The sequence below is a fragment of the Centruroides vittatus genome, unplaced genomic scaffold (assembly GCF_030686945.1).
Source record: "Centruroides vittatus isolate TY-2023 unplaced genomic scaffold, ASM3068694v2 contig_747, whole genome shotgun sequence".
NCBI lineage: Eukaryota > Metazoa > Arthropoda > Arachnida > Scorpiones > Buthidae > Centruroides > Centruroides vittatus.
The window spans coordinates 1,234,698-1,260,907 of NW_027122483.1; the positions used below are offsets into that span (position 1 = coordinate 1,234,698).

General features: G+C 32.0%; 2 protein-coding genes across 2 annotated transcripts; both read left to right on the plus strand.

Moving 5' to 3' along the window:
• The first annotated feature begins 687 nt into the window (after positions 1 to 687).
• On the plus strand, positions 688 to 17,004 carry LOC136981205 (uncharacterized). Its single transcript, XM_067277486.1, has 5 exons — positions 688 to 703; positions 1,372 to 1,512; positions 16,235 to 16,401; positions 16,525 to 16,678; positions 16,748 to 17,004. The coding sequence occupies exons 1-5, from the start codon at positions 688 to 690 to the stop codon at positions 17,002 to 17,004; spliced, it is 735 nt and encodes a 244-aa protein (XP_067133587.1).
• A 2,827-nt stretch (positions 17,005 to 19,831) lies between these two features.
• LOC136981163 (flavin-containing monooxygenase 5-like) lies at positions 19,832 to 25,776 on the plus strand. The gene is made up of 2 exons (XM_067277436.1): positions 19,832 to 20,509; positions 24,522 to 25,776. The coding sequence occupies exons 1-2, from the start codon at positions 19,874 to 19,876 to the stop codon at positions 25,503 to 25,505; spliced, it is 1,620 nt and encodes a 539-aa protein (XP_067133537.1). The 5' UTR covers positions 19,832 to 19,873; the 3' UTR covers positions 25,506 to 25,776.
• The last annotated feature ends 434 nt before the right edge of the window (positions 25,777 to 26,210 follow it).

A 26,210-nucleotide genomic window follows, 5' to 3' on the forward strand; every position in this document is an offset into this window, starting at 1 on the left:
CCACTTAGGGGGGTAGTGAAAAAAACGAATTGTTTAGCGGTTTTAAGACTCAGAAGTGGCACTAGAAAGGGTGGAAGGGGAGAGATTATATACTTTTTATAGTTGGAAACTTTCGCATGAAAGATAAAACAGTAATAGTCAGCTTTGGATGATTGCAAACTTCATTTGCTAGCCAGTTAGTGTATGTTGGCTTAACAGAGTAGCAATGACATCCCTAGTGGCCTTTACAATGATCGGGTGCTGTCTGAAATCTGCCGCTTCATGAAACATTCAGTGAAGTTATCCATCTCCCAATTCCTATACTTTTACTTTCTCTTTCGATAAAGCCAACTCGACAACAACAACAAAGAAAAAAATAAAAAAGATAAAGAAGAGCAGTAGGAGAAGGAGGAGGAGGAGGAGGAGCAGCCTTTAACCAATTATCACTTAAGTTACTTTCTTCTCACAAAATTTCCATTTAATTAAAGTGAAATTTATTAGTATTAAACTTTAAACATTTTTAAAATTAAACGTTAATCGATTGGATTACGTCGCGAACTAATCCAATTGCTTACAAAGCGGAATATTAAACTTGTTGTTTCGATGACGTAGCTCGTTTAATTTTCAAGATATCTTAATTTTTCCAAGTAATTCGAATGTAGGTTTGTGGCGAATTAATATTTTAAAGAGATATTTTAAAATTAATCAATGGTAGCTACGTTAAGTGAGTTATAAATGAGCTATCATGTACAGATCGCGCGATTTAAACCATTTAAACGCGATTTTTAAATGATAATAATCTTTTATTGTTGTTCAAGTTGACCTGAATTAAGTTAGTTACGTTTCTATTACTGCAGAAGCGTGTCATGAACACATTAAAGTGGCAAAACTTGTTTTTTGTTACTGCATCAGCATGCTTCATATCAAACAATTATGTCAACGTTAACCAGTATAGGGTTATTAATTATAAAATTATTAACACTTTACCTTGCTACTGTAGAAGCACGATTGAAGTGTGATGTTCAATACGACTTCTGAATTATTAATGATTAAATTTGCAGTGTCAGCAAGTCAGTTATTTGAATTTTTCTAAGCTAATTATCGTTCTAAACGTGTGGCTAGCTGTTAAAAACGTAAACATTAATTCTAATCACGCTAATTTATCATCTAATGAAGTTGTTTATTATGTATAAATTTAATATCATAGCCGCATAACGAAGAGATTTCGAAGGAAAGTTGATGATGATGAACAAGGTTAAAGAGTATTTTTACAGATAAGAAACAAGGAAAAGTAGAAGTTAATGATAAAGAAAGCCGAGAAGATTATGAGCAAGATGAAGAAAAAATAATGTATAAAATAAATATGAAGTTGAAGATAAAAATATGATAAAGATGAAGAAGATTACGAAGAAAACGTCAAAGAAAAAAAAAATGATAAACAGGATAAACATGAAGAAGAAGGGAGAATCAGGTTTAAAAAACGAATAAGACAAAATGAATGTAAAGAAGAAGAAGAAGATGATGATGATAAAGGTAATGAGTAAGTTAAATACAAAGATTAAGATAAAGAAGATAGACAGGTCGAAGAAGAAGAAGAAGAATATGAAGGAAATTAAAGGGGGAAAGATGATAAACAAGATGAAGAAAAATTTATAAAAGATAATGAGGGTGATAAAGTAGAAAAAAAGGGAAAAAATATGAAATAGTAAGTAAAGATAAAGATGATGATAAAAGATAAGTACAAAGAAAGTTAAAAGAAAAAAATATATATGAGCAAAATAGAAAAATGGAGACGATGATGATAAAGATAAAGAAAGAAAGAACAAGTAAAGATATAAAAAAGATGATGATGAACGAGATAAAGGAGAAGAAGAAGACGGAATAAAACAAATTTGAAGATAAAGTTTCGGATAGAACAATGATGAAAGAAAGATCAGGCATCACGGTTTATTTTTATTCGTGTGGCGGTTATCACAAATTTATCAAAAATTGGAAGGAAATTTCAGAATTGAAAAATATCGTATGTAGATATTTTCTTTTCACTCGAATCGAATCAAATTTCGAAACACTTTCTACCCATACAGAATTTTGTTTTCAACTTATTCTTTAAAGATGAAAGGGAGAAAATAAAAAAAAACCTTACAAAGTGGCATACTTTTATGGAGATTTATTATTTAAATTATTATTATGTTAAGTAGAAAGATCACTTACAAATAATGCTAAAAAATCAATGAATAATATTTTTTAGTGTGTACAAAGGTACAGGCAATCGATCACTTGAATACAACATCACCCCCATTGATATGTATATAAATCCTTAGCTATGGAGAGGAGAAATCATTGATTAGTTTAGTAGCTCGGTCACAATGCCGGGTTCCAACTTTTAATCATAGTTTTTATTTATTTAATTTATAATATATGCTCTCCATCTCAAATTAGTAGTAACTTGCCCCTGTACATCATTCTTTTCCTTACAACAACAGAGTCGTGCCAGTCAAGTATATAACTCCATTGATGCATCAGTGAAAGATGAAGTTGGAGAATGAAAACTCAAAACATTAATTTATCCATCAATGAAGAATGAATTGCCTTTAATTTCATTTTTTTAATATTAAAATTACATTAAAACTTAAATTTGATTCGTCTTAACTGTGTTGAAATTGTCTTTAGTCTCCTTAGAATGAAAGTAAAGATAATTTACTTCCATTCTTCTTGATTGTCTTTAATGGTAAATTCGAAGGGAGTTAATGACAATTAAATTAATGTGAAATTGCCTTATTTTCATTTAAGGAAAATAAAGACAATTTTAACTCTATTTACATGAATGAAATTTAAGTTTCAATATAATTTCAATGTGGATTAAAACCAATTTTATCCTTCATTTTAATTAATTTTTGATGTAATTTAATTACCTTTGAAGTATATGAAAAAATTAACAGAGTTGAAATTAAAGACAATTAAGTGGTTAATTGTCTTTTACCTCCATTGTTTTAAAGAAAGTTTAAAATATACGTTAATCGCATTTAATTTTATCCCATTAATTTTTCGTATAATTAAAGCAATTATAAACAAATATTATCTCATAAAATTTTAAAGACAAATCCCACACTCCATAACAATTTAAGACAATTTAATCCTTTATTTCATTTTAAAGTAAATTAAAAAACAATTTAATCCCGTATTAGTGAATCAAGTTCAAATTTAATTGTTTTTTGAAATATATCAACGATTAATACAGTGAAATTAAAGGCAATTATAGGGTTAATTATCTCCTCCTGTCGTTTACAGAATTGTTAATTACCTTTAATTTTAACACATTAATCTTTAATTGTTTTCCAAAATTAAGAGTGAAATTAACCTTTTTAATTGTCATTTTTTTTTACAGAAATGTTTAAATGTAATTTAATAGTCTTATGGGAAAAAATTTAAAGTATAATTAATTTTAATTTGATATTAATTAAGAATTTTAATGGAGAATTTTTATAATTAAGTGAAGATTAATTTAAAAATATTCGAGAAAAGTTTATAATAAAATTATTTATTTATTTTATAATTTTTACATTGTAAAAATTTATAAAAAGAATCCCAATTTTAAATGTTAAAAAAAAAATATATTAAATTTGATGAAGTTTAGTAAAATTATGCATCAGGAGAGAGGAAAAAATATTATTACTTTTTTTACCTTATTAAATCATTTATTTTTGTAATTATAATTTATAAAAAAATTAAATAAAAAATATTTATGAAAGTTTTTAAATTTTTTTTTTCCTTCAAAGAAATTAAAGAGATTTTAATTTTAAAAAATAAAAATAAAAAATCAATGAAGTTAAAAATATAACTCATTAATTTTAACGTTCGTTTTTAAATTACTTTAAAATAAAATTTAATTATTTTTGTTATAAGTTAATTTATACTTGTTTACGCAATTTTATATAACGTGAGTTAATTTAATGGCTGACATAATCCACACTTTGATATATTTGAATATATTTTTTATTCTCATATACGTTTTAAAATGTGTTTTGTTTTATTTTTTGTTAATTATGATTAACTTTTTAAATTATTAAAAGTATTTTATGGGTGATTAAATGTAGTAATAACATGTCGTCTATGGCTCCATCTGGGAGTATTAATTCGCATTATTTACGGACATTTTTTAAAATTTTATTTTATTATTTCCTTAATTATATTTAAATTAACATTAGTTTTAAAATTATAAATGTATTATTTAAGGATTTAAAAAATATTTTTTTCAAGATAAACAGGGCTTGACTCCCTTCCGGAATATGTTCTTCGTAGAAGAGCGTCATGCTCTCGTAATACATGAAGAATTACATTAACACATGCAGTATTATAATACTTCCCCGTACCGGTACATCAGTCAGGTACACAACGTCTGTAACCGGCTTAAAGATGCTTCACGATTATGCTGTGATAAGATGATAAGTATAAGAGTCTACATTGATGATAACATAAATCATTTTTTTATGCTAATTTCACCTTTTTAGTTCACATAACAGCTTGATTGATATAACCTTATTCTTATTTTAAGAAAGGAACTAATACAGTTGTTAAATATAATTAAAATAATTGTTCTAGTTACTGGATTTCTGTTCCTGTTCTGGCCATCAGGTTAACGAATCAAGTCGTTTGTGATAGGTAAAAAAATGACATAAATTGTTCAGATAATGATACTTCACAGCCATTAGATTAATTTAAAGCTTAACGTGCTTGTTCTTGTGCTAAACATTAATAAACTTTCATAAAATTATTATATATTCTAATGCTGAGTTAATGTTGAATTTTCTTATAAATTGAAGTAATTTTGTGTAGGCCATTGATAGCGGGTCAGTGCTTCACTGACGGATGGTGATGTGGTTTCTTCACGTGTCTAATGCCTGAATAGAGAGTTTTGCATAGAAAGTCCTCCCGGGAAGAACTCGCTCCTTGGCAGGATCGCCCATGTGTTGCGTTAAATTATCCCATCATTTAATTCTATTTTTCACTTATAAAGTCAAATGTAAGAATGTTTTTCTACCTTCAAATAATCAATAAGTGAAAAACTAAACAATTGGGAATTCAGTTGAAGAAAAGAATTCACTTTGTTACAAGTAACAACAAGATACTTCAGAACGAACAATAAATGTGTATATATATATATATATATAAAACGAAAACAATAAGAATTCAGTTCAGGACAAAAATTTATCTCAAAACAGGCAACAAGAATCTATCTCACAATAGCAACGTAAGAAGAACAATTTACTTCACAACAGAGGAAGAATCTACCTAAAAACAACAAGAATTTCCCTGGCTACATCGTTTTTCTCATTCGATATACTTGAATTCTATTTCCAATAGTGTAAAATATGATACAGATTGTTATTATTGTTATTGTTTTAAGTAACACTATTAAGTGTAACTAATATGGTAACTAACACTTTTGTATTGTAAGCTACAGTAGCATGGGATGCTTTCTTATCCTGGTGTATCAAAGTCGCTTTACCAGGTGACCATTGTAAGTAATATTGTACTTATATTTCTATTTCTAGTGTAATACTTTTGCTGTAAGTAACACTAATGCTACATACAATAAAACTATTACATTTTTCGGTGTGGGATCGATAGTGTTACTTACAACAGTACATTTACATCTGTACTTTTTATTGTGAGATCGCTTGTCTTACAAAAAAACTAGTTATAAACAACATTATTATTTTCTGTTCGTAAGTGATATTGGTGTTACCTATAATGAAATTATGTCAGGAACATAAAAAGTCCTTTTATTTTTCTGAAATAAGATAAAAATCTTAAGTTTAATTGTATGTTTTAATTCATTAAAAATAAATTCGTTCTGCTCCAAATCATGTAGCATTTTAGATAATTCGTCAAATAATATATTTAAATATATTTAATCCAAGATTTCATTGAAATCTTGGATATACATTTATATATAGTATCACATCTATTGCTTAAAATTTAAAAATGATTAAAGATTAAACAGTTCAAAATATCAGAATAATTTATAAATAAAATACCCTCATTGATAGAAGGTTATACACCAAGAAAGAATTATTGAAAATGAATAAAATGCTATTAGTATCAACGTAAAGACCATGGTGATAAGTGATTACAATATCATAGCGATAAGACAATTTCCTGTGCAACTACGGTACAATTTAAAGCAACCTTTGGTACTTTGAAGGACTTCCTCTTACTTGGTTACACATGGGTACGGTAGGACTCGGAGGACACCATCCTGAGAAATTTGGAGCAGCAAGACTTCAGTGGAGTTCTGCTTTTCCAAATTTCTCACACTCTTAGGCTTAAACTGGTATCTCATTTGGTTCCAAAAATGCTTGAATGATCTCGAGATCTGATATGGCAACATGACTAAGACATTTCTGTGAAATCCTAGCTGCGTGTGATCGAGAATTATCTTACTAGGATGGCTGTTTGAAGCCCTCATATAAAAGGCAATAGCATTTTATGAACATGTTAGTTTGCCATCAATGTCTCTCGTATCACTACTAAAATCTCGTATTGCAATGGCTCACACTGCAATACGAGATGGCTTCCCTGACCGGCATACTAGCAGTGGGAGCAGTGTGCCACTCAATAGTAAAAGCGGGATTGAAGCTCTGGATAGTGCGATGACAGTACGTTGCTGGTCTTTAACAACCACTATTTCTCTGTCTCCATGAATGCAAATTTACTTCAGGTACTAGATGAGACGATTCTTTAGCGAGGTCTATCTCTGAATGGTGGACTAAGATGCCGTTGCAGCTGTTGTGGTTTTTTTCACGATCAGACGGTAATTCCTGTTGGTGGTCTGTCTGGGATGTCCAAAGCCTACCTGCCGTGTGTGTATACGCCTGAACCTTCGGATAGTCAGGTGAGAATGATCTAGATCAGGAATGGCGAATCTATGGCACGCGTGCCCAAAGTGGCACGTAAGAGAAATCATCTGGCACGTAATGTATCATATGATTTCTGTCTTTTTTAATCATCCTTTCTGTTTATCACCTGATCATCTTTTTTTCAATCAGACTTTTTACATTTATTCGTAAGCGTATTCGTTTAATTTCTTTAAATATCATTATTCGAAGTCTAAGACATTGGCACGCATTAACATCTTTAAAGCTAAGTATGCTTACGATATGGCACGCGGACTCAAAAAGGTTCGCCATTCCTGGTCTAGATCAGTGATTTTCAAACCTTTTCGAGACACCGCCTCCTTGGTTTCATAAACTAATAACCAACGTTCTCAACCGTACCACAACGCCCCTGACCCATTTTCCTTTGTATTAGAAAGGCTTGGAAATATTCTTAGAAAAATTTATATGAATTTTACACTTTGTGACCTTATTGTACTGTACAGTAAACCTTGCACTCCACACCTGTAAACCATTAAACGCAGTGTTTCTTCTTACCTGTTTTAGTAGAGGAAAGAAAAAAATTGTCAGTGATCTCGACCCTCGCCGAAAGTCACCGTTCAATCAGAATCTTGTCTTCAGCGCCCCCTGCCGCCCATTTGCTTCTTTTCGTCCCCTAGATTTACTCTCCCTCCACATTTCCTGGTATAGACAGTACAGTAAAAGATTCTGCAAAACGCCAACCTTTTGCTTTCCTCGACGGCCGACTATCCAAGTGGTTAATTTAACATTTATACTTTTTTAAAATAAAAATTATCCCCATCTACAAAATCTAAGATTTTTGCCATTTTATAGTAATTCAAAATATAAAAAAGATTTTTATAACAAAAACTCATAACAGATGGTGCCACATACAATTTTATTTATTTTGCTTAATAATATAAAAGTTATTTTTTAAATAAAATCTCGTAACGGCCGGAAAATTTATGCAAATTTCGCTGCTGGATTTTTAAATTATTATGTCAACTACTAATGGGTGTTTTCTTTAAAACTAAATACTATGATTACTTGCGTATAACTCGCGAGTTATCTGTGTTCCAAATGCAATTTGAAAGGAGCAAGTTATGAATTTCAGTAACTTTTTCGCGTTATACTAAAGAAATTACGTTGATTTCTCACGTTTCCTTTGAAAAAAGGTTATTTTTTCCATAAAATAATACAATTTTGGAATTCTTTTGAAGGAAATAACTCATATTAAGATGGTAATTTTTGTCACAATACCACAATATGCACGAGTTAATAATTCGTAACCAAAGAGGTTACAATAAGCCTTAAAATTCCAATTTTAATCGTGCTTAAAATGTAAAAACTCAATTAAAATTCCAATTCTGTAAAGGTTTTAATCAAGTTTTTAATCTTAATAGGAAGTAATGTTGTTAAAATGGGGTAGACACGAAACATACCTTTATAGAGTAGATCAATGTTTTTTTATATGGATGAAGTACAACTTAAAGGTATAAAAATTCATTATATCGGTATTTTTAATCGAGTTTTATGTTTAAAAGTGAATTAGTAGTGTTAATTTTTTGATTTATATTATCAATATAGGAAAAGAGGTGTAGAAAAGTGTAAAAAGTTTAATTGATTTTTGTTAGATCTGTGTTATCTGTTATTGTGATCAATGACATAATTATAAAAGAATTTAAATGCTGCTAACTGATAAGACTGAATTTAACTACCAAATAAATAGATAACAATAGATATAACACTAGATATCTAGCGTAAGTAACATCACGGTGTATATCTATTAATATCTGGTGTGTGAAATGTAACTATTTTGGTGTGTGTGTTGTGTTCTGTATATGTTTGTGTGTGTTGCGTTGGTAGGAAATCGCACGCGATTTAATACACTGGTTAAAAATTAATTTCCTGGACCACCCTCCACTCCCCAACCTGTCAATTCGCGTGCAATAATGGCCGCTGTTTAGAGGGGTTGTTTTAGCAGGTGGATATTATTGAAGGTTTGAATGTATATATACATTATATTAAATATGTTATAATTTAAAAAATTATGTATCCTATTTCATTTTTATCGAAATATATGTAGTGATAGTTTGATTATTTTATCGTTACATCTATGACTAATGAAATTTTATTGTTGAAAGTCTGAAATATATCGTTTAACCTATTTCGTTAGATTTACTTCTATAAATTATCAGCAAACCGGTTTATTTTTATACATTATAAAAACTCCTTTTCACGTAATATAAGGTGTTTAACATTAACTTCAAACTAAAGAATTTCTATAGTAAAATGGATGAAATTTATATGTTTTTCAGTGAAATTTTCAACTGAGTAAATCGCGATCGTCTAAGAAATTAACGCGTGTTTTTAAATGTTAATGTCTTTCAAAAAGTTAATAATGTTGTGATAATTAAATTAAACTAAATTATATTTATTTTTCTTATTAAATTAACAGGTATAACAAGGTATTTTTAATTGCAAGATAAAGCAGAATAACGTAATACACGAGCCATCCGCCAAGAGGATATCTCCCGAAATGACTTTCTATGGGCCTTATTTAGGTGTTAGACAAGTAAAGTAAACACGAGAAACTCCACGTGGCCAATCCTTCGGTGGGGATCGAACCCGCCACTAATGTTCAGCAGCGGTATTTATACATTTTACCACCGGTGGGATATCGGATAAAGAAGGAAATCTGATCCCACCGCCCGATTGACATATCGGAATATACTTTTTAGATAACTTAAATAAAGAAAAATGTGGAAAAGATGGTTAAAAGCTTTGAACCAACGTGATAAATAACTTTTATAGAAGCCAGAAAAGTGTAAATGTTATTCACATAAATAAAATTAATTTAAATATAAAAGAGGATTTATATAGTTTATTTCCGCCTAAGTTCAAATCAGAATCAGTCACGCATCGTATATGGGTTATGACAATGCTGCAGAGAATTTTTATTATTTATTACATTAAATTATTTTATTATTGTTCCTTATTCCAGTGATCACTTTTCGTTCAATTATATTAAAAAAATACACTTATTTAGAGCAGAGAAGTGTTATTATTTTAATAACCAAATAAATAAAAAGCATTAAAATAATGCCAGGTACAGAGTGGTTCAAAGCTTTTAAACATCTTTTCCACATTTTTCTTTATTTAAGTTATCTAAAAAGTATATTCCGATATGTCAATCGGGCGGTGGGATCAGATTTCCTTCTTTATCCGATATCCCACCGGTGGTAAAATGTATAAATACCGCTGCTGAACATTAGTGGCGGGTTCGATCCCCACCGAAGGATTGGCCACGTGGAGTTTCTCGTGTTTATTTCACTTGTCTAACACCTAAATAAGGCCCATAGAAAGTCATTTCGGGAGATATCCTCTTGGCGGATGGCTCGTGTATTACGTTATTCTGCTTTATCTTGCAATTAAAAATACCTTTTTATACCTGTTACTTTAATAAGAGAAATAAATATAATTTAGTTTAATTTAATTATCACAACATTATTAACTTTTTGAAGGACATTAACGTTTAAAAACACGCGTTAATTTTTTAGACGATCGCGATCTACTCGTTGAAATTCCGGAGAAAAACACTTATAAATTTCCTCCATTTTACTATAGAAATTCTTTACTTTAAAAGTTATGTTGAATTTTTTAGTTTACTTAAAAAAACGTCTATTTATAAAGTGTTAAAACAAGCTTTTTTGCTGATAATTTATAAAAGTAAATCTAACGAAATAAAAGTAAATCAACCAAATTTAAAACGTACAATGGTACAACGTTAGTTGTACCATTGTACGTTTTAAATTTGGTTGTAAATGATGCTGCCAAAGTAACAGTTAATTTTTTAACACTACTAGAATTGTACACGTTTTTTCTGCATCCCCTTACAGATGGGACATACTAAATCGTAATATCACCGGTTTAACATTGAAATCCGTAAGTAATATAAGATGGGAGAGCGGAATAAACGCGGAATAAATATATCAAATATTTTAAAGGTTTTTTTTAAAACTCCTGTCAACCATACAGAACTATCATAAAAACATACCAGTAAATTCCTATCGGTTGGGTTAAGTTATAAATCTAGTCTAGGGTGGGCAACCTTTTTTATAACATGGGCCAGAATAAATTTTACGTTATTTCCGCGCGCCGTAGTAGTTAATTGACGCCTTCTTGTGATTTGTAATTTTTTTAGTCTGCAAATATGAAATAAATAAATAAAAAGTTAATTACTACATTTATTTCTCTTATCGTTTTCGAAAATTACAAAGAATTGGAAAAATAACTAATTATCTATTAAAGATCTCGCGGGTCGGATAGAAACTTTTCGCGAGCCGTAGTAGCCCGTCGTTGATCTAGTCTACTCGTGATTCACATTATCGGGCGAGGGCGGCCGAATATCTAGCAGGCAGGCGGCTAACAGCTCACAACCGGTCCGGGATATAAAATTAGATGCTTTATGCGTGTGTTGCTTCTTCCAGCTAAACCGGGTGAGGTTGGTGCTCTGTAAACCGCGTGTGCCAATGCCTATATAATCTGGCTGATTGGAAACTGACCCGGTTTCGACATTCCTTCCGCCACTGAATTATTCGAATATACAACAGCAATCTTATCATTTTTTTCACATGTAGTATAAAAATTTGTCAAAGATACATAATGCAGTTATAATAAAAAATTAATTTTAATTAATACTGTACGTTAAAATATGAAAATTTATATTTTATAAAATACAAGGGAAGGTCATTGGAAGGTGGAATCGGCGCTTTCATCGCTTCCAATGACGGCACGCCACTGATATATATATATTGGATTGTATATTAGAGTAGAACAGAGGTATGCAACTTATTTATATTCTCCTTCTATGAAAGAGTAGTTTTCTAGTTCCCTAAATAGGAGCCAGAGTCACGTATTGCTAAGGATAAGTAATCAGAAAACGTGATGTGAATATTAAGACACAGGAAAATACGAGAAACACTAATCATTAAAAAATGTTTATGGTGTTTAAGTCACTAAGTTTTTGGAGAAATATTTTGACTATAGTATTACAGTATAAAGGTTAATTGTAATTAACTGAGGATGTCATCTATGTAAGTAATTATGTTTAGACAACTGTATTTGTAAGGCGAGAGTTTCACTTTATGACTCTTAGCACTTACGACCCGCTATTTTGTCTAAAAGGCTCTAGGAAGATTTTTAAGAGGACTAAAAGAGTCTTTAAATTTATGATGAGCAGTTTTAAAGAGCATAAGGGAGATTGGATTTGATTGATGGAATAAGGCAACACAACATTTGGGCGATTTACCACGAGGGAGATTACCCACGGCGGGAGAACTTTCATGGAAAATTGGCCCCTATTTAGATGGTAGACAAGTGAAGAATCCACCAATAGCTTCCGGTGGGGACTAGCATTTCCTTTAAGATTTTTGACTCTTTCTATCCTGCAAACACCCTTGGATTGGAACTCGGATTCTCCAGAATAACAAGGTGGTGCCTTTGTCAACTAAGCCGTTGGCCATCTAAAGAAAGTAAAAATTAAGGAAGAAACGTCATCTTATTAATTTAATGTATTTATTGTAATTAACTTAATTGAAATCCTTATTATATATTTTAACACACATCACCTGTTCATTTGATTGTTCAGTTGTGTTTTCCTCCTGTTCTCTTTAATTAATCTGTAGCATTTATTAATCCTGAAAATTTTTAAAAATCGGATTACTCTGTTATAAACCTATTTATAATCTTTACAAAACAGGAATCTGTTCAATATGTAAATTTCTGAATTATGTATTATAGTATACAATGTAGCCCATAATTCACTTAATCGAGACTGTCATTCCAATCAAGAGAACTTTCATAATAGAAACTACGAGAAAATTCTTTTACTTTTAGGCCGGTTTGTGTTTATATCCAAATGTATAACTCTATTGCAATGTCGACTTATCCTAGTATTATGTGCCTACCTGTAGCCGAGTGAATGAAAAAACTCCTGAACATGGTGGTTAGTCGCAGTGGCGTAGCAAACATAACTGGCGCCCGGGGCACGACACTATTGGCACCCCCTCCCCCTTATAAACACATATAGTTTGTCTTGGAGACCATTTGGGTGCCCCTCTGCGAGTGACGCCCGGTGCATGATACACCTCCTTGCACCCCCCTTCCTGTCCAATGACCTAGCTCGTGGAGTTTTCCATCATGTATATTCATTTCTAGTTAATGTATCCGAAAAGTTCTTTATTGGATTGATATCAAGACTTCTAGCCAGCCATTCCAGCAGTTTCAGTAGTTAATAGTAGTGGCGAGCAAATTGCATTATGTTATTGAAAGATGCATTATCTTGTTTAAGCCATGAGTAACTTCGCCGATAGATAACACTATTTTCAAGCCCATTTTTATAATTTTGTGCATTCGTTCCTCCGGCCATAAAGCAATAGCTGGTGTTCCATTGAATCCAACGCAGCGCCACGCCATTACTGAATCACCACTTCTTTGCATGCTGAAAAATTGTTGAAAAACAAAAAATTGGTATTTTTTGTTTTTAAAGTATTCCAGTATGTCAATCACTCACCAACACTTTCCAGATTGATTTTGTTCACACTAATAAAGTACTTGAAATTACTCATCAGTCCAGTAATTGTGTTTCTGCCATTGTTGTGTATCTGCTACGAGTACTAACTCTTGCAAACGCCTGCGGCTATCTACGCTTACAAAGGCAATATTCTCGAATTGCTACTGTATTTTACTATATTTTTCTACACTGCAAAGTGTCTAATGTGTAGATCACCTGGCATGTGCTAACTGTTACTGTAACTCTTATTACGCAAATTATCATGCATTATTTGCTTTTATTTTTCAGACAGTTGCTTGTGGAGGTTCTTCAATTGTTTAATATTCTTTTAAATTTTATATTATTTAATTTTATACACGTTCAACTGTCTATAAAATTTTGATACACACCCTACAACAATGTCAATGATTAATAAAATAATGTAAAGGATAAAAATTACTTCAAAATAACTCTTATCTTAAAACCGATGGAGTCAGATAAAATCATTCTTTTTCTTATTTGTACTATATATATAAGTACACGGAAAGTTAATCTTTACTCTTTTCTGACGTTCGGACGCTAGAAATTTCACAATACTCTAATCTGTTTACTTAAAAACAAATCCGAATAAAATTAGAAGATAAAAAAATAAATGTAAGGCAAACAGGTAAATCATAAGAGAGAAAAAATTTTTTATTATCTATATTGTATTACCCCAAATGCATTTCGCCGTCAACGGCCTCCTCAGTAGGGCTTTTTTCTTTCACAAAGAAACTTAGATGCAAGTTATCCAACAACACCAGAGACATCATCCACACAGTGACTACTTCGCGTACAATCTTTGTATCCGATTAAGCTATCCCAGCATTCCGCAACGATCACGCCATTATTCAAATTCATTGTGCTGGTTTGCATAATGATCGCGTAATGTTCTTTAAATTTTCGCTTAATTACATTTTTTTCCGATGTAATATTTTAATATTATTAATATCGATAGAACAATTATTAGCCCGACAATGTAAAAATATTGGAGAAGTATTAATTTTAAGGCGTGTCGAAGCCAGGTGTTCCGACAACCTTACTTGCACTTTCCTTTTCGTTTCTCCCACGTAAAAATTAGTAGTTTCGCAGGAACACAAAAGTCTGTAAACCACACCATCTTCTTCCAATAATTATTTTTTCACATTAGGTCTTGTCACAAGTCTAAATAACCTGTTTTTTTTAGATCGGAGCCAACTTAATTAAATTATTACGTAAAATTTTTTGATATTTTTCGAAGATACCTTTAACATACGGGAAAGAGACATACTTATCTACCGACTGTTTTTCCTCTTTTACTTGAAATCTGTTTTCTAAATATACACTATATCACTTCTTAAAGAGTCAATTTGGATAGCCGTTCAATAGATACCAGTATTTCTTATTTATTTTTTTGATTTCGTCTTCTCTTATGCTGGCTCTGGTCGTTCTAGAAAAGATCTTACGTATTTCCATTAAGTATATATTTTTCTTTTGGTTAATTGGGCAATAAGATTTAAAGTTTATAACTTTCCTTGCACTACAAGGTTTTTCGTATTTGCAATACTCTAAATGATCGTTGAACCTAATAATTGTTAGGTCTAAGTAGTAGTTAAGTCAGTTAAACTTTTCACTCTCGTGGGTAAACCTAATACATTTGTTAATCTTATTAGCTTCTTCTACTATTTTTTCTGGAAACGTTATTTTACTATTATATATAAGAAGTATATCATCTACGTACCGTTCAAGGAACACTATTCCATTAATTGTTGACAGAATTTTATCTATATCAATCATGACTATTTCTGCTAGCTTCGGTCCTACAAAGATTGTACGCGAAGTAGTCACTGTATGGATGATGTCTCTGGTGTTGTTGGATAACTTGCATCTAAGTTTCTTTGTGAAAGAAAAAACCCCTACTGAAGAGGCCGTTGACGGCGAAATGCATTTGGGGTAATACAATATGAATAATAAAAAATTTTTTTCTCTCATAATTTACCTGTTTGCCTTACAATTTTTTTTAATCTTCTAATTTTATTCGGATTTGGTTTTAAGTAAACAGATTAGAGTATTGTGGAATTTCTAGCCTCCGAACGTCAGAAAAGAGTGGAGATTAACTTTCCGTGTACTTATATATATAGTACAAATAAGAAAAGGAATGATTATATCTGACTCTATCGGTTTTAAGATAAGAGTTATTTTGAAGTAATTTTTATCCTTTACATTATTTTATTAATATACAATTTTTAAGAAGGATGGACCTGGAGGCGAGGTTGAGGGCATTACAGGAACAACGAGAGAGATATGGGAAGGATATGCAGTTTTTTAAGTGCCATTTACGTGAAGAAACACTCGATATATAAATAATAAAAATGAAAAATTACGGAAATTATTCGATTATCCGTCAGAGATAGAGTCTCAACAGTGGCAAGAAAATTTGGTGGTGAATTTAACCACGCAGAAAATTCCGAAAGACTATATGCGGTTGCTGTCATATGGAGTTGGGATGAATTTACCTTATTTCGATAGAACAATTGACACTATAGCCGATATAGACCTCGCAATATTTAGAAGCAATTACAACAAAAAAAAAAGAAGAATTAAAAATTAAAATTGCTGAAGACCTAAAGATATTTAATAAAGGAGAAGGATACATAATGGACCGAAACGCTGATAAGTTTATGGGTAAATATGTTAAACTAAAAAAAATTCCTCCAAAAATCTAATTTGTGCTTGGTAAAAGCTGATAAATCTCAACATTTTATCTTAATAATTTTATCTTTACAAGATTTAGAAAAGCGAAAACAGGAAACTATAACAGCAGGAAATATTGAAGAATTAAAACAAGACCCAACAGAGAATATTCGAAAAATATTAAAGAAAAATTTAAAAAATTTGCTGAAGGAAGGCATCATTTCAACTTCTGAAAGTAAAGAATTGCTCCCAAAAGAAAATGTAAGGATACCAAAATTAAATATACGCATAAAGACACACAAACAAAATAAATGTCGACCCATAGTGGATTTCAAGATGACTTTACTATATAACCTAGAAAATTTTTTGAAAAAATCCTTGCAGGTTATCACAAACTCGGCATTTAGTGTGAAAAATGCGGATATCCTGATTTCAAAATTAGAAGCGGGAAGAATACTACCAGAATATAAGCTAATGAGCCTCGACATAGAGACGATGTACCCTTCAATTACTAAAGAAATAATTATACAAAGTCTAAGTAAGTACAGTGTTGAACAACATTTAATAGACTTAACTAAATTTGTATTAGAACAAAACTTCTTTGCAGTTAACGGGAAATACTACCGTCAGAAAGACGGAATCTCTATGGGTTCCGTTGTAGGATCGAAGCTAGCAGAAATAGTCATGATTGATATTGATAAAATTCTGTCAACAATTAATGGAATAGTGTTCCTTGAACGGTACGTAGATGATATACTTCTTATATATAATAGTAAAGTAACGTTTCCAGAAAAAATAGTAGAAGAAGCTAATAAGATTAACAAATGTATTAGGTTTACCCACGAGAGTGAAAAGTTTAACTGACTTAACTACTACTTAGACCTAACAATTATTAGGTTCAACGATCATTTAGAGTATTGCAAATACGAAAAACCTTGTAGTGCAAGGAAAGTTATAAACTTTAAATCTTATTGCCCAATTAACCAAAAGAAAAATATATACTTAATGGAAATACGTAAGATCTTTTCTAGAACGACCAGAGCCAGCATAAGAGAAGACGAAATCAAAAAAATAAATAAGAAATACTGGTATCTATTGAACGGCTATCCAAATTGACTCTTTAAGAAGTGATATAGTGTATATTTAGAAAACAGATTTCAAGTAAAAGAGGAAAAACAGTCGGTAGATAAGTATGTCTCTTTCCCGTATGTTAAAGGTATCTTCGAAAAATATCAAAAAATTTTACGTAATAATTTAATTAAGTTGGCTCCGATCTAAAAAAAACAGGTTATTTAGACTTGTGACAAGACCTAATGTGAAAAAATAATTATTGGAAGAAGATGGTGTGGTTTACAGACTTTTGTGTTCCTGCGAAACTACTAATTTTTACGTGGGAGAAACGAAAAGGAAAGTGCAAGTAAGGTTGTCGGAACACCTGGCTTCGACACGCCTTAAAATTAATACTTCTCCAATATTTTTACATTGTCGGGCTAATAATTGTTCTATCGATATTAATAATATTAAAATATTACATCGGAAAAAAATGTAATTAAGCGAAAATTTAAAGAACATTACGCGATCATTATGCAAACCAGCACAATGAATTTGAATAACGGCGTGATCGTTGCGGAATGCTGGGATAGCTTAATCGGATACAAAGATTGTACGCGAAGTAGTCACTGTGTGGATGATGTCTCTGGTGTTGTTGGATAACTTGCATCTAAGTTTCTTTGTGAAAGAAAAAAGCCCTACTGAGGAGGCCGTTGACGGCGAAATGCATTTGGGGTAATACAATATGAATAATAAAAAAATTTTTTCTCTCATAATTTACCTGTTTGCCTTACATTTATTTTTTAATCTTCTAATTTTATTCGGATTTGTTTTTAAGTAAACAGATTAGAGTATTGTGGAATTTCTAGCCTCCGAACGTCAGAAAAGAGTGGAGATTAACTTTCCGTGTACTTATATATATAGTACAAATAAGAAAAAAATAGTCAATGATTGTGTAACGACCTCTAAAAAGTGCAAGACATTTTAAACACTGCAAAAAATTAATAAAATGACCTATTTAGATTTGATATGTTGACAGATATAAACAAAAGCTTGGTTTTCGCAGAATAAAAACAAATATTACCTTCTTATTTTTATTTTGTACGTACAATTTCCTAGAGTTCGTTAACACTTTCTTAAGAGGAATACCGATGAATTTTATTGATTTATGGAGCCACGTAATGAGTTCGTTGACGTCTTCTAAATTTCCTCTTACCTCATATTGTTTTCTGTATACATAATTATTATCATTGAAACACTATCGATTGATGATTGATGAATAAGTTTTTCAATTAATAAAAGTGATATATTTGGAGATTTGCAATAAAAAATTTCTTTTTATTACATTCGACAGTGATGACACTTTGTATCATCAATTAGTTTTATGTATCTTTACAACAGAAATTTCCCATTTAACTTCATTGAAGTTTATTGAAGGTAAATGGAAGAAGTTAATGGAATTTATATAAAAGACGTTCTTAGAAGGCTAACGGAAGAAGTTTGTGGAATTTTAAGTGGAAGTTCATAGAAATTGAACTATACAGAGGTCAGGCATTAAAACACTTGGGCGATCTGCAAAAAGGGGTGTCTCCAAGAGGATTTTCTACGGAGAAACTGCCCGCTTTCTCGGTGTTAGACACGTAACAAAACTATGAACACTCCACGTTAGTAAGGCGCGAACCTGCGACAACTACAAGTGTTCAGTGACTAATTATGACTAAAGAAAGATACTTTATGAAATTATACACAATTTTAAGATGAATCAGATTATAAGAACGTCTAGAACCATACACAAATGAGCAAATATTGCTAAATTTCGACATTAATTAACACCAAGGCCTAAACGAAAGTTAAAATATTCGCAAAAGATAATTTAATATAAAATAATAATTGAACTTTAAATTGATTAAGTCTAAGATTTATAGCTCATAAAATAAATAAAAGTGGATAAATTTAATAAACAACACTCGAGTAATGTCAAACCTTGCGTAAAACAAGTTGTTGCTGAAGGACGTTTATCATCAGTAAATGAACTTTATCCATAAACAAAAATACATAAATATCCACCATTTATGTAATTAAAGAACATTAAAAAATTTAGTATAATTTTTTTTAATTCTCCAATTATTAATTATTCAAATTTTATTCTTTTATTTATTCGTTTAACCTTTATGTTTACCCTTAATGAACAATATAAACATGAATATAATAGAGCATTATTTGAAGCATTATAACGTAATGATGAAATAGGTGTACATACACGCGTACTAAAATAATATACAGAGGCATGTGTTTATAAATATTAATTATATATTTTAATGATTAACTCAATTTTTAATGTTTTAAAAGTTACGTTCAGCTCATAACTATATAATTAAAAAAGTATGAAACTAAAGCGTTACAGACAGAAAGCTTACCGAATAAATATATAATTTATTAATTCATTAACAGTATATAAATAATTAACATTCGTATAAATTACTGATTATTTATAAATATTTCGGGGGTATGAATAGAAATCAAGATGCGTAAACTCGGTGGCCATCTTGGTTACCCGATATATATTAATACTTGCCTAACTAGTGTTTAATAAATACAGTCTACAACGCATGCGTGTTATCAGTAAATTAAACACTTGATCAATATGCAGAAGAGATAACACTCAGTATAGCTTCCTGGAGCCATGCAGAACGGACGAAAGAAGGTCGCTATTATAGGAGCGGGTGCCAGTGGGCTAACCTCAATCAAAGCGTGCAAAGAAGAAGGGTTCGATATCGTTTGCTACGAAAAAACTAACAATATAGGAGGCCTCTGGAGATATAGAGACGAAGATGTGGAAGGTTTGGCATCCGTGGCACGCTCTACTATTATTAACAGCAGCAAGGAGATCACGGCTTTCAGCGACTTCCCTCCACCCAAGCATTTTCCCAATTACATGCACAACTCCATGATGATCAAGTATTTGGAGCTGTACGCTCAGAAATTCGAATTGGTCCAGTATATTAAATTCAGGCACGAAGTGTCATCGGTAACACCCTCGAATGACTACGAATACACTGGAAGATGGAAGATAAGAGTTAAGGATTTGTTAAATGGAGTGGAATTGGAAGAGGTGTTCGATGCAGTCATGGTGTGTAATGGTCATCACGTGTATCCTTTAAGACCCACATTCCCGGGTGAAGATGAGTTCGAGGGGAGGATCATTCACACTCACAGTTATAAAAAACCAAATGGTTACGATGATAAGAAGGTGCTGGTTGTGGGTGTTGGGAATTCTGGAGGTGATGCTGCTGTAGAACTCAGTAGTGTCGCTAGTAAGGTAAGTATTGTTATTTAATGTTTCTTGTTTTTTTATAAAGCTAGAAGAGCTGTTAATTAATTAATGTATTTAGCTACAGCTTGCGTGTAATTGCACCACTGATTACAATAAGCGATAGTGGTGTACGATCGCGCAATCAGCCATATACTGTATCAAAGCCTGTTGCTCAAAAAGGCAGCTTGAAAATACCTACTTACCTGAAGATTATGATAATTTAAACCGAAATCGTGATTACATTAAGCGTTATTTTACCTTAAATGTCTTGAAAACGTGTTAGTTCTGATAACATTAAACAACTTTAACAATAAGTTTGTTATTTCAGAACATAAAAAAAAAGGAAAATTCGAGTAAATATTCGTTCTAGAAATAGTTCATTGGCTTTATTAATAAATAAATTATAATATTGCGTAGTCCGTTCATATGTTTATCCGATTAAAATTACGATAAACTTTTCTGGATAATGTTAAGAAACAAGGGTTAAATTAAGGGAAGTTAGTACAAAGTGAGGATATACTTTTATTCTATTTTAATAAAGGAAAATATTATGCTATTTTTAGGAGGGTGTAACGTAAGGAAGAGTACGAAAATATACGCATATCGTTCGAAAAATTGCCGTTTACTTACTTACTTTTATGTGGTAAGCCTTTGAGTCAGTTACGAAGTGTTGGATAAATACAGCGTAAGGCATTAAAGTAATTTTTAACCTGTGAAGAAAGGACATTATGGAATGACAAGGAAATTATGCTGAAAATTTACATCCTGAAAGATTACCTTATATAAATGACGAAACGTATAATTATATTTATAATATTAAATAGTGGTTTTTTAATAGGAAAGTAATAGTTTATTGATATAAAACTTTGAAAAATATCCTTTAAATGTTCTTCCTACAAACTGTAATAGGAAGCGAAATACAGTGACATGACGTTGATTTAGCCTACTTTCCTTCCTCATAAAGTTGTTACATTTAATCCTCGTAAAATGATCAAACCTTGACCTTGTATAAATCGTATTTTTAATAAATTTTAATTAGTTAACCGACTATTTGATAAGTTCGAACTATAAGTGAAAACGGCTCGAGCTACCTAACTTTCCTGGCAAAAAAGTGAAAATTTTGTGTGGCGCCATCTGTTATGAAATTTGTATTAATTATTACAAAATGGCAAGAAGATTAATTTTAAGTGTAGGAATGAGTTTTAGAAAAAATCGTAAATGCTAATAACCAATAAAATCTTCATTAAGTCCGATTCCACTGGAGATAAGACACGTGACCTCCTGTATCTCCTCGCCCCCTCGACCTTTAACTATCAAAATTTAACAGCATCAATCTCCCTAATACACAAACCTTCCTACAAAATTTCAGAAATTTTCGACAAAAAGCATAGGAATTATTAAGGTTCAAAGAAGGTGAACAAAATCGTTCCCCCCACACACACTATCATCCATTAATACAGAAATTACACCCGAATTATTATTATTATTTTCTCTTGCATTTCTCGTAAAACATTTAATAGAATAATTCTTCAAAATTAATTCGAAATGAATTTATAATTTAAATTAAGATAACTATTTTAGTGCAAAATATTAGGCCTATTACACAATTTCTCTTGTTTTGTGGTATAAAATTAATTTCCTCGTATAAGTAAGAATTTATTTCAATTGGTCACGCAATATTACTAACTATCTGGTTTATTCAATGAGATAAGGCAATGCAACACATGAGAAATCTTTCAAGGTTGGTCTCGCTAAGGGAATTTGGCCTTAATTTAGGATTTTAAGTGTTAAACAAGTGAAAGTAAAACAAAAACTGCCTGAAGTACGAACCACGCGACCAGCTGGCTACCAGTGTTCAGTGGTTTTATCCGCTCGAAACAGTTGATACCAGGTGATACACAGCTTCCATCTGAAACGTGTAAAGCAGTCAGGTTGCAGGCATTCGCGCGCTCAACCTCACACAGTTTAGCTGGTGGATGCTGGAAGCAAGGATGACACATGTCTTTACAAAACCGTTTATTTTTTGACATGAAATAACTTACACCACGAACAAAATAGACTGATTTGAAGATCAGGCGCTGGGTATGATGATCGTCGATTTTGCAGGGTTACTCAACAGGTGATGGTGCAGCCCCGGGGTCTTCTTAATCGCGAGATCTTCAATGTCCGGATGAGTCGGAACAGTTCGGAGAGGATGCAAAACTGGTCAACCGCCGCCAAAATTAGAAGAAAACCGTCGTTTTGACCTTGAGATTCGGGAGTTTTATATGATTTTTCCCTCTAATCTCGCCTTTTGATTGGTTCTGTATTGATTGGTACCTCACTTTCCGATTGGTCTGCTTTTTTGTTTCCAGAGTTGATCCGACTCGACAATAGTGTTAGCTAAATTCAAATTTGAATTACAAAGGTTATACAAACATAAGTTCGAGTCCTTATTTCTTCCCTTTATTCCGATCAGGAACCACCATGCAACTTGCAACTTGAAGTCAAAAAAACTTCTAAAATTAACGAACAAAACACTATTAGACGACATACAACACAATTAAAAATGATCTTCGGCGCCGACCTGTCTTTATAGGCTACGGCGTCTACAAAGCATTAAAAACTGTTAGTCTTCCACAATAGTATCCGTGTTATATAATTGCTTTTAGTTGCGGGCCCTCTGGCGGATTCGAGTAGTCTCAAAAAATTTACATATTTTCGTACAATACAGGTCGGCGCCGAAGATCATTTTTAATTGTGTTGTATGTCGTCTAATAGTGTTTTGTTCGTTAATTTTAGAAGTTTTTTTGACTTCAAGTTGCAAGTTGCATGGTGGTTCCTGATCGGAATAAAGGGAAGAAAATAAAGAAATAAGGACTCGAACTTATGTTTGTATAACCTTTGTAATTCAAATTTGAATTTAACTTTAATTCCCGAGTTTTGTACGAAAATAGGGTTAGCGTTTTCTCTTCCGATTTGTTTGAAATTAAATTTTTGTTTCCACCCTTTTTGGAACCTCACACGATCGTGGATCCAGTCGAAGCAGTATCGGCGGTTAGTAAGGGGTCGTGAAGTGGGCGCTGGAGAGACGGCAGCTCAGTTCGGCTCTTCCTGGTATGTCCGCGCCGAAGATCGGGTGCACGGCCTTCCATTCGGTGTGGGAATTCGATCAGGTGACCGTACGTTTTTTAATGATGACACCTTGAATGTGTCATCGCTGGGCCGGCTATGGCAGTGAGAATTAGACTAAACTAGACGACTAGATTCTCACCGTGTAATTGTTTACATAGCGACGTTCCCACGTATCAACAATATTAGTTGTTATAATTTTTTCAATCACCTCCCGGATCTCACAATTTTATAGAGAATTTTTTGATAAACTATTAAATGCAATGAACACTCAGTCAAAAGAAACATTGATAAACTATTAAATACTAGTGGCCGGTCGTGGGTTCGCACCTGACCAAAGAGCTAAGTGAAAGTTTATGGGAATTTCTGACACCTAAATACGGACAGAAGGCACACTTTCTTGGAAGATTGTCCATGTGTTACGTTGCCTTATCACACGAAACTAAACAATAGAAAATTTAAAAACTATAGTTTAATTTTTTTTAAATTTATTTATTAACTTTTTATATTTAACATATTTTAATATTATTCAATTTCTATTGAGGCGATAGTTTGTAAAATTACACATAACTGTGTTGCAGTGACGTATAATTAAATGATAATCTATTATAGTTAATTTTGCATATAATTGATGATATTTGAGTAAAAACACGTTAACTCATTTTTCAAACTTCTGGGAAAACCATACTAAAGTACTGAACTTGTCCTGTATTTAGGACAGGTCACAGATGATTAATTATATTAGAGGTTGATAGGCTAGTCTATAGGAAATTACATGTAGCGAGTCTGGAAATCTGTCTGTGCTTGCCTTAAAGTCTTACAGAGATAAAAATATATATTTTTTTACATTTATATAACAATATTTTACAACGAATGTGTTCAGTATGTTTTTAAAAAAATTTTTCAGGTATACTTAAGCACAAGAAGAGGATGCTGGATAATACACAGAGTTGGATCTAACGGATTACCCTTCGATGCTCTGTACTTATGTCGCTTCTGGAATCTACTTTACCATATTGTTCCATTCAAAATAAATAATTCTGTGATAGAACGAATGATAAATAATCGCTTCGATCACGAATTATATCAATTAAAACCCAAACACCGGATACTTTCCCAACATCCCATGGTAAACGATGCTCTACCCAATCGTATATTGAGTGGAACCGTAGTCGTTAAAGGGCCAATTAAACGCTTCGTTAGAAACGGGGTTATCTTCGAAGGAGAGGATTTCGTCACGGAACTAGACGAAGTCGTTCTAGCTACCGGCTACGTCATCAAATTCCCATTTCTTTCCGAAGATATCGTATCCGTTAAGGATAATAAAGTGGAGTTGTACAAATACGTGATACCACCCCAGCTTAAACACAGGACACTAGGCGTGATCGGACTGATACAGATCGTCGGGGGTCTGTTTCCGATTTCGGAGATCCAAGCCAGATGGTTTGTTCAAGTTTTAAATCATGAGTTCGATCTACCTTCTACGCAAGGAATGTACGACGAAATCAAGCGAAATTCCGAAATTATGAGGAAACAGTACTTCGATGGACCGCGACACACCATACAAGTGGATTACGTGGATTACTTGGACGATTTGTCTTCCATGATGGGAGCCAAACCGAGTATGTTGAGTATGTTTTTCACAGATTTCCCACTATTTTGGGCATGTTTCATGGGACCGAATCTTCCGTATCAGTATCGTTTGCAAGGGCCACACTCGTGGGAAAACGCCCGACATTCTATACTTCGTTATAGAGAGAGGGTGGATGCTGCATTCAAGACACGTTATTTCCCACCAGAAACTACGATAAGGAAAGGTATACTGAGATATATTTTTGGGTCTTTCATGACTTTTATCTTCGCTCTTTTGTTTGTTACTGTAACGTTTTAATTAAGAGATATCGAAGCATTGTATGCAAAATCCAGTTTAAATTGCAAATTTAGGTCGAAACGATTGATTGAAATTGTTTTGTAACAGAATCTATTGTATTTTACTATATACTTTTATATAAATCGTTACAATTGTTTAAAATTTAAGGTCATTTTCACCGCAGAAAATGAACTAAAATGTGAAAACATATATTGTTTTTTTTTTTTAAATATAGACATAAAAAATAAAATTATCATTTTTTATTTTCATAAAAACAGTTGAATTTATTAAAAGGAGCGTTATCTTATATCACACTTTTAAAAAAAATTCAGCAACGAGTTGCGTAACTTACCCGGCATAAGTTAAAATTGTGTGTGGCGTCATCTGTCGTGAGATTTTATTAAAAACAACTAAAATCTTTATTAAGTCCTATTCCGCTCGAGATATTCTCATTTATATGACCCTCACGTCTTCTCACCCACTCGACCTTTAACCACCGAAATTTAATAGCAGCAATGCTTCTAATAGATAAACGTCCCTACAAAATTTCATAAATTTTTGACGAAGGGCACAAGTTATTAAGCTTCAGATTGGGTGAAGAAAATCGTGTCTCCCTCACGCACACACACACACACGCTAACATTCGTACGTACAGAAAAAAGCCCAAATTCTTTTGCATTTGTGAATGATTCGAGGTCTCCTGAGTCCAAAAATGCAAATATATTA